This window comes from Micromys minutus (genome assembly GCF_963924665.1).
Source record: "Micromys minutus genome assembly, chromosome: 1".
NCBI lineage: Eukaryota > Metazoa > Chordata > Mammalia > Rodentia > Muridae > Micromys > Micromys minutus.
In genome coordinates, this window is record NC_137969.1 from 68,899,621 (window position 1) to 68,909,980 (window position 10,360).

General features: G+C 38.1%; 1 protein-coding gene across 1 annotated transcript; it reads right to left on the minus strand.

Moving 5' to 3' along the window:
* Positions 1 to 503: 503 nt before the first annotated feature.
* Positions 504 to 8,371, minus strand: LOC308428412 (PEST proteolytic signal-containing nuclear protein-like; the record flags this gene model as incomplete). Its single annotated transcript, XM_080926853.1, has 2 exons — positions 504 to 774; positions 8,343 to 8,371. The coding sequence occupies 2 exons, from the start codon at positions 8,369 to 8,371 to the stop codon at positions 504 to 506; spliced, it is 300 nt and encodes a 99-aa protein (XP_080782979.1).
* Positions 8,372 to 10,360: the final 1,989 nt, after the last annotated feature.

Sequence of the window (10,360 nt, forward strand, 5' to 3'; positions counted from 1 at the left end):
TTAATTCTGTCTAAATTTACTTTCAGTCAATAGTCCAGTAACATTGTCTTCTCAGTCCAATACTCCCTCTCGGTAAGGCTGATCCAGGGAGCCAGACAGTCGGGTGATGAGGGGAGAAGTCAGGAGAGGAACTGCTTTCAGTTTGAAGTAGGCAATAACTGGGCTTCCCTCTTAATGTGCTAATAGTGTGTCTAAAAACCTATGCAATTCTTAGAAAGGTACCACTTCTGATTTCTTTATTATCTGTAACCTTTGGAAACTAATCATGTGAAACTACAAAATTAGCAAATGTTTGAAATCTGTATATAAAACCTAAATTACCTCTAATTGCAAACTCTCATTTATTAGTGTACCACTCCATTTAAAAAAAAAAAAAAAAAGGAAAAAGGAAAAGAAAAAAAGAGGAAAGAAAAACGGCTCCAAAGCTAGTCTTACACCATTCTTTACAGAAAGGAGACTGCTCCTTCTACCTGCACCCACCCACACCCCAATCTCAGAACGCTTCACTTGTGTTGGTCATGGACGTTTCCAAGATGAGATTTTATATTTCGCTCCCACAGCTTCTGGTTATCGGAAATGCCATGCTTTCCTTTATTAAAGGAGTTTGGTCCGGCTGATGTTGGTGTGTCCCTTCCAATATTCTTCATCCTCATCTTTGCTTCTGGAGGCATTTCTTCTGGCTCACTATCTTCATCTTCATTGAAAGGTGCTGCTACTGAAAGAGTTTTTGGAGCAAGAGTTGGAACTGTTTCCTTAGGCTTACTTGCTCTGAGTCTAGAAGTAGAGGCGTGGCTAAGCAGGCTTGTTTTTCATTCTGCTCTGCCTTTTGTTTTGAAGTATTTCTCAGATTTACTCAGTTTCCTTCCTATACTTTCAGTAGCTGCTTCTATGTGGGTCTTACAATTAAAACTACTAACACTAAAGCTTCCACACTTTGGTCTTTCTTTTCTTGAGCTTCAGTCCAAGTTAGAAGGACAGATGAAATAAACATGGAAGGGAGAGGAAGATAGTGACCTGGGAGGGAGAGAGTAAGGGGAGGGGAAAAGGGAAAAAAAACAGGATCAAGTGTAGAAGAAGATAAATGGGAGGGGGAATATAGGTCAGAAAGTTGGACAGAGATGTGTAGCAGTAAGGGATGGGGAACTGAGGGTAGCCACTAGAAAGCCCCAGATGCCAAGGAAACAAGAGGTTCCCAGGTCACAACAGGGATGACATTAGCAGAAATCCCCAGCAAAGGGGAGGGAGAACCTGTAGAGACCATATCCAGTGGTTAGACACAGTGTGAGATGAGGTCCCCCACCTATCTAAAAAATATTATCTCAGAATTTCTTCTGTCTAAAGGAAATGCAAGGACAAAGAGTGGGACATACTGAAGGAAAGGCCATACAGAGCCCACCTAGGGATACATCTCATCCACAGACACCAAACCTAGACACTATTGCTAATGCCAAGAAGTGATTACTGACAGGAGCTTGATATAAAAGTTTCCTGAGAGGCTCTGCCAGATCCTGACCAAAACATATGAGGATGCTGGCAGTCAACCATCTGACTGAGCATGAGGATTCCAATGGAGGAGTTAGGGGAAGGACTGAAGAAGCTAAAGGGTGCAACTTCATAGGAAGAACAATATGAACCAACCAGACACCCTCCAGAAATTTAAGGGACTAAACCACCAACAAAAAAGTACACAGGGAAGAACCCATGGCTCCAGCTGCATATTTAGCAGAGGATGGCCTTATCTGGCATCAATGAGAGGGGAGAGGCCTTTGGTGCTGTGAAGTCTTGATGCCCCAGTGTAGAGAAATGCTAGGGCGATGAGGTGGGAGTGGGTGGGTGGAGAAGCGCCTTCATAGAAGCAGGGGAAAGGGAGTATGGGGGAATCTCTGGAAGGACAACTGGGAAGGGGAATAACATTTGAAATGTAAATAAATAAAATAACCAATAAATGATAAGAATAAGACTAGATTTGCATTACATTTGGTTTTGGCACATATTTATACCAGTGCAGCAGAATATATTCTACTATCCAAAATTTGGCAACTGTACTCACATATTCTGAATTCAATCATTATGTCAAAACCTTAATAGTATACCTACAACAAAGCATGAATGCTCACATGTAATTCAGATTCATGAGAAGTATGCATAGCTTTTTCCAATCTTTCATCCAAGTATGTTTCAGATATATTTGTATTGTCACAAGTCACAAAGCAGTTCAAATCTTTTAAATTTTAAACCTTTTGTACTTTGAAATAGATGCAGGGCTTTAGTAAGATTTAAGCATGACATGTAGATAGAAAACTGTTTCTATTAACAAATTAAATCATCAACAGAAATCAAACCTAAAATGAGGAAAAATAAAAAACTAATGATATAATGTCCCTTAGGAAATTTTGTGATTAGACACCAAAAAGGACACAGATGTTCAGCATGACAGTCATAGGGGCACAGAATACACTTAGAGCAGGGCACAAATACCAAGGAATACGAGATTATAATGATAACTGTTTAAAAAACAAGAAGTGAGCTAGAATGTAATGAAGCTGTCAGTTATGATTCCAGTGTATGCGAAAAGAATGCAGACCCTTTGACCTTTGGCCAAGAGCACGGGAAGAGTAAAGCATACATCTAGAAACAGGTTCCAGCAAAAATAAAAGATAAAAAAGAACCCAGGATTTTATTTCATTTTTTCTTAATTGTTTGCCTTTTTAACTCAATATTCTCTGTATTTACATTTCAAAGGTTATCCCCATTCCTGCCACTTCCATCATCACCCCCTCCACTTACCTCCGTGAAGGTGATCCCTCTCCCAACTACCCTCTTCCACCTCAGTACCTTGGCATTCCCCTACACTAGACAAACAAGCCTTCAGTGGAACAAAGACCTTTTCTCCCATTGATGCCAGATAATGCTGTCCTCTGCTACATAAGTAACTGAAGCCACGAGTCTCTCTCCATGTATGCTCATTGGTTGGTGTTTTAGTCCCTGGGCATTGTGGAGAATTTGATGGGTTGATAATGTTGTTCTTCCCATGGGGCTGCAAACCCTTTCAGGTCCTTCATTCCTTTCTCTGGTTTCTTTATTGTAGCTCCTCTGTATCAGTATGGCTCTGGTACAGCTTCTGAGGAGGTATCCATATCAAGCTTCTGCCAGTAAGCACTTCTTGCCATCACCAATAGTTTGTGGTTTTAGTGGCTGCATATGGGATGGATCCCCAGGTGAGGCAGTCTCTGTATGACCTTTTCTTCAATCCCTGCTCCTCTATTTATCCCTTTATTTCCTCTGATGGGTGTTTTGTTCTCCCTTCTAAGAAAGACTGTGGCATCCACACTAGTGAAGGTTATACGGTGAGACTCTGTCTTTAAAAAATTATTATTAATAATAATAACAACAACAACAACAACAGCACCAGACAAGTGGAAGGCAGATGCCAAAATCCTTTGTGTTTACTTGAGCTTGGAGCTGGAAAGTCCAGGGAACTAATAAAGGAATGAATGCTGCATGAAGCATTTAAGCCAAAAGTGATATCTCAGATTTTGTTTATAAATCTATTCAAGTGAAGCTGGTAATTGCCAAGTTCTCCTGCTGCTACCTAAATCCTGAGCAGGAAAGAAAGAAGTGGCCTGGTGACTCAGATTTGCCTTTTGGGAGTTCATCTTTATTCAAAAAAAAAGAACATTTCTTGTGGCTCTCTTGTGAGTTTATTGCGAAACACACCATCGATGGAATGTGACTTTCTGACTTACCATAACTGAAAGGAAGACAGGAAGCAGCTGTTGAGTTTCAGTGTCTGAGGAAATCAAAAGCTATGCACACTGCTGGAGGGAGACCTTGCTCTTTCTTTCCTCCTCTTCCACAAAACAAGGCGGAGACACCCAGCAAGCCTCAGTCTATTGAGTGAGTCTAACCTGAGAATATGTATAGATTATATTCTCCAGGTCCCAATAGAGTTATTGGTTAATCTTCTTACACACACACACACACACACACACACACACACACACACACACACACACACACCAACTCCCCTCTTCCCCAACACACTATAAGAAGAGGAAGAAAACAAAAAAGAAGAGGAGGAAGAGGAGTAAAGCCTGGAGTCCTACCCTGTAGAAGATCTCAGAAACTTTGTATCTCTAGAGAAACTTCCAGCAATGTGAGTTCTACCTGTTTTCTGTATATATTAGCTACATCGGTGAAAACAACAAGAACAGAGAAAAGACCTTTGCTGATTCCTGTGGAGGATGTTGGGTGGTGCAGATCTGGTACCTGCTACACTCTGCAGTGACCCCACAGCTGCTGAATTAGAGTCATTCATTCAAGAGGAGGGTAGACATCCTTAGTCCTCCACCACAGAGGAATGAGCTAAGAATAAAGCATGTTGCATATTTTAGATTGTTTAATACACTAAGTATAAATCTGAGTAAGTGGGTAATATGATGTCTGTAATTATCTTGGATAGGGGGTTCATGGTTGCCTGGGGGCTGAGGGTGAGTTAGTAGGAAAAACCCAAGATAGTGATATGAAAAATTATCATGAATGAAAAGTGCCTCTGGACATGAAATGGAATTTTCTAGTATCCAAGCACTATGTGTAGTTGGAAGTTTCTCAGATTCATTATATGTAAACACACAATGGTTTAACAATCTCCCTAGCACATTCTGTGTTCTCCTCTTCACACTTCTCTAAAGATAGTACTTCCATTATTGATCATTTTTATTACCCGGAAAGTTTATTGTTTAGCCTGTTTTATTTTTCATTTGTTTCTCTAATGGTAAGATGCAGGGAGTGATGGAAAGTTAATTAGAACACATGTTTTTTGCACACTTATAGAACATTTTGGAGAATATATGTACTATGGCAGAAGACTTTGTGCGAACTTGGATAGAAGTTTTTATATATTGATTTCAGAGTTCTGTGAACATGGGACAAGTCTCTCTAAGTTTACCATTTATGTTGTTGTTGTTTATTTTATTTATTTATTTACATTTCAAATGTTATCCCCACCTCCTGGTTTCCCATCCACAAATCCTCTATACCATCCCGTCTTTCTCCTGCTTCTATGAGGGTGCTCCCCCACCCACCCTGCCTGACCGCCCTAGCATTAACCTACATTGGGGCACTTCGCCTTCACAGGACCAAGAGCCTCTCTTCTCATTAATGATCTGCTACATTTGCAGCAGAAACCATTGGTCCCTCCATGTGTACTCTTTGGTTGGTGTTTCGTTTCTGGAAACTCTGGAGGGTCTGGTTAGTTGATATTAGTATTTTAATCCAATTTTAAATCTAATATAAATGAAATGACTCTTTAGTTACAATATAAAATGATTTGATTTAAAAAAAATTTCCCCTCCCATGAATGTTTATTAATAACATATGGCTATATTATCGTTTTGAGTTGTATTTTATTTTTATTATTTAAAATAATTTTAAATTTAAATATATTTTTACAATTTTTTCACCCCTCAAATCTTTTCAGATCCTCTGTCTCTCTCTATCTACCCAACGTTAAGTTCTTTCTCAAAAGAAAAAAAAACTTTAAAACCTTATATGACAACCCCCCCAAAATAGAAAACCAAATTCAACAACACCCAAAGAGAAAATATCCACCAAACTGTAAACAAATGCATGCACACACACACACACACACACACACACACACACACACACACACACACTGCAGTCCATTATATGTTTGTCAATAACTCCAGAGCATGAAGCCTGGCCTGAAAAGACTGATACGTCCAGTGTCACTCTCTTGACTTTTCTATCACCCAGCAGGGATAAATGACCATTCAGTTGTTAACCTTTGCTCTACTTGCTAGGTTTTCATTAATTTTAGAAAAATACAACAACAGTAATTATTGTATGGTAAAACAAAAACTATCACATTGAAGTTGAACAAGACAAGCAAACAGAAGGAAAATCCCAAAAGAAGGCCCAAGAATTAAAGACCCACTAATTTTCACACCCCCCCAAAAAAAAGAAAAAAATAGTTTAAATGGAACCGTTATTGAACCATTATATCCTTTTCACTGCTCCACCAGCCATCTACTCTCCCTGCTTTTCTTCTCTTTCATCAGGGCTTCACTTGTAATGCAGGAGAAAAGTCAATCAAGTTTGTGTTTCTGCTTAGTTTTTACTCTAAGGAAGTATTGCTTCCTCACAATGAATTCTGATACCTGTTTTTCACGGTTTTGACTTTTGAAACTACTTACACTGGCAATATCAGACAATATCTTTTTGAAACTGTCATGTTTATTATTTTATCTGGGTTAAGATACTAGCTGCTGTTGTTTCTAATTCATGCTAAGATGAAAGAACCTCTTTATATGACCATTTATGTTGTTGTTGTTTATTTTATCTATTTATTTACATTTCAAATGTTATTCCCACCTCCTGGTTTCCCATCCACAAATCCTCTATACCATCCCATCTTTCTCCTGCTTCTATGAGGGTGCTCCCCCTCCCCCACCCACCCTGCCTGACAGCCCTAGCATAAAAAATATGAATATATTTTCCTATCCAGACTGTGGTGTCTGCAGATGGATATTTATGTCTATTTCCTAAATATAATATTACTGGAAATTTCATTGAGATTGGGATCATTACCACCAAATCAAAACAGTATGTCAAAAACAAAACATGATAGTTTTCATGAAAGTGGGATGCATACAAATTACTCATATCTCCCAACATGTCACATATTGTTATCTTTTAGAGATGTGCTTTATTACAAATCAGGGGAAAAAAATCAAAGTTTTGAACTTTTAAAACTCTTTGGTTTATCATCTTATAGAACAGTAGTACATAAAATTCACACACTCTTGTTTAAGGCAAATTTGCTGTTGAGAATTAGCTCTAGCCATGTCCTCGAATCTTTGCAGGTGATCTAGTTGTACTGACTCCTTTCACATTAGCTTGGCACAAACTAATGTCGTGTTGTAAAACAGAATCTCAATTGAAAAAAAAAAAATGGGTCTACCAGACTGGCTTGTAGGCATGCCTATGGGGAGTTTTCTTGAAGGAGGTGGAGGGCCAAGTTCACTGAAAGAAGTGGGGTCCCTGGACTGGTGGTCTTGGGTGCTGTAAGATAGCAGGCTGAGCAAGCCATGAAGAGCAAGCCAATAAGCAGCATCCTTCTGTGGCATGAGGAGGAAAGAGTTTATTTTGTCATATTCTTTTACACTAGAGTATATCATTAAAGGAAATCAGGACACTGGAGGCTTGAGCCCTTTCCTCCCCAAGTAGCTTTTCGTCAATGTTTTATCACAGCAGTAGAAACCCAAAGGAGCAGTCTTCATATCTGAAGGTTTACAGAACACTCACGTTCTTCAATATCTTTAAGCATCTTAACTACCATTAAGTAGATTTTCTCTTCATCCTTTGGACCTTTTCAGCCATGTGATGCTCATAATTTTCCTCAAAAGAAAATCAATGAATATCTCCAGAAAATGTAACATTCCAATTATACAAAAGATAAGATATATAGAGCATAGTTCCTAATGCACAGTATTTACAGATTTAAGCTAATTTGGAATCCATCCAGATGCTGAGTCACCCAGAAAATGCACAAGTGGCTAATCTTATTCAGATTCACAAGATAATGTTCTTTCAGGAATTCTAGACCATTCCAGAAGACAAAGCCTCATCTTGTTTGTTTTCTTAAAGGTTATCATAGGCAGCAGACAGAAAGAAAAGAGTGAATGGCAGTGAAACTCTCACTAGCTGCATTCCAAACAAGACAAGTGCAGGAAGCCTGTAGATCCTCATGGCCTCTCATATTAAGAATAAAGGAACATAAATACAAAGACACATTATTTGCAGTCTCTCGGGACATTTTAAGGAAAGACTTTTTCTTTATCAAATTAAGGGATTTAAGCTGAATGTTATCATGATTTATGTACATAAAACAGATCCTTTGTGCAAATAAGAGTAATGAATGATATCAAAGGACATCACAAAGAAAGGAGGAAATAAAAAACAAAAACAAGCAACTATTGGCATACTTCTACCCAATAAATGTCGTGACCGGACTCTAGAAAGAATGTAGATGTTCAGCACAGTGACAGCCAATTGGTCCTAAAGAACCTTGGGATGAGGATTTGACAGAAACAGAGTGCCAATAAGAGATGTTTAGAGCCAAGTGAGCAAGTGTCAGTGCTCGCAAAACAGATGTGTGTTGTAGCTAACCAATATTCATTTATATGGAGAGAGAATGCAGCTCCTTTGCATATAATCCATTTCAACCAGGAGTATAGGGAACCCACAAGCATCAGACATCCAGAGACAATCTCCAACATCAACAATCATTAGAAAGAACACTCAGAATTTTAACATACCTGATGGTTTGAATAAGAATGATCCCCATGTAGGTTCATAGATTTGAATGCCTAGTCACTAGACTGTGACACTGTTTTAAAGAATTAGGAAGTATATCCTTGTTTGAAGGGTGTGGCTTTGATAAAGAAAGTATGCCCTGATTGGACAAACTGGTAGAACTGTATAAGGAGACTTAGAGGCATTGCTGATAAACTCAAAAAGGGGAACACAAAAGGTAATAGGGGTATAGGGGAACACCCTGCCTGCCATCCTTTCTTCAATTCCTCCTAACATGTGCTTACTCCACAGAAATCCTAATTGGCATTTCTTAAAATCCTTATTATTGTGTGCACCTCAGGATGTATAGAATGGCAACATACCAGGTGTCAAAATAATGACATCTTACAAAATGTCCTTCTTACAAAAAATCTTAATGTATTTAGGGTTGGATATTTTTTGGGAAATTCTGAAAAACAAAAACATAGAAGTTTTTGTGAGATGACACTTCTCACTATTATAGAAAGATGAGAAAAAATATAAAATAAAGTTAGTGATTTTTATTTTAAAATATTTAAATTAATTAAGGTTAATGCTCCATTATCTATTCATTCAACATTATCTATTATTAAAAAAAATCAAATTTAGTCAATAATTACATGAAAGCCTAAGTCTCAGTGATGAGAAGTAGTTCCACTTATAAAGTCACTTGATTTTAAGCAAACATACAAAAACACATGATTAATTTGGGCATAAAGAGTCCTATCTGTGGTCCTAGTACTCAGGAAGCTGAAACAGAAAGATAGTCAGTTTAATGACAGGCTGTAGCTATGTAGCTAGACCCTATATCAAAACCAACAAAGAAGCAATAATAAAATTAATAGGTTAAACCAAACAGAAACAAAGGTAAGAAGCCAGGGTAAATAGAAGCATTTTAACATATCACTAGTCAGAATATTTCTTTCAATGATTTTCTAATTGTTAGCGATCATCTGTGGAGCATGATTTGTCAATGATTATCACCATAGGACCATTTGGAGGCCAGTGGTCAACACTGGTGAGATTCTCTTTTGTGCTCTATGTTATTTTAGGGAAAAATTCTCTTACCAACTGTGAGGCTCTCATTTTCAGTTAAACAAGCAAGTTAGAATATGCCTGCTCAGACTAAAAGCTCTAAATGAGCAATTTTAGTTATCACCAGATACCCAAATTCAGGATTTTGTGCTTGAGAGAAAGGGTTTTACCCACTTAAACATCTACCCAGACCTAAACTTTAAATTCTTTTTTTTCTTACAACTTTATTTTAAAAAAAGAGATACATGTGTAGATTTTTAAAAGCATTTTGGCAATTCTTTTAGAGGTTTGACAGCATGCATTGAAATCCCAGTAGTTACCATAAGCATGAAGTACATGTAGAACAGAATGTAACATGAAAACTGTCAGAGTTTTCTTGGTGTGTATAAATTAAACATAATGATCTTTGAACACTGGCTCAGAGATTAAGAGTACTGACTGCTCTTCCAGAGGTCCTGAGTTCAATTCCCAGCAACCACATGGTAGCTCACAACCATCTGGGATCTAATCTCCTGTTCTGATGTGTCTGACAGCTACAGTGTACTCATATACATAAAACTTTAAATTCTTAAAAACAAACTGTAGAATAAGAGGGTTGGGGCAGGGCTTGACTAATAGACATAGAAGTCCCCAGGACAGGAAAATATACCAACTTCCCTTGGAGAGAACAACAAAAACAATAACAAAAACAAAAATCCTAAGGCTGTCCTGTGCCTGACTTGATAATTTTGGCCACTGTCTAGGCACATGAAACTTCTCTAGCAGACGGAGGTAAGCACAGTGAGACAAGCAGTGGCTGGAAGCAAAAGATGTACTCAAGCTCCCTTAGACCTGTGCTTGTCATCTTTTCTCTCCTGCATCAGCTAAAAGGAAACAGATAGAGAAAAGAAAAACTGCAGCAAAAAGACAAAAGCAAGAAGAACATATTTTACAACCTATGTCCACCATAAATGAAGACGTGGAACCA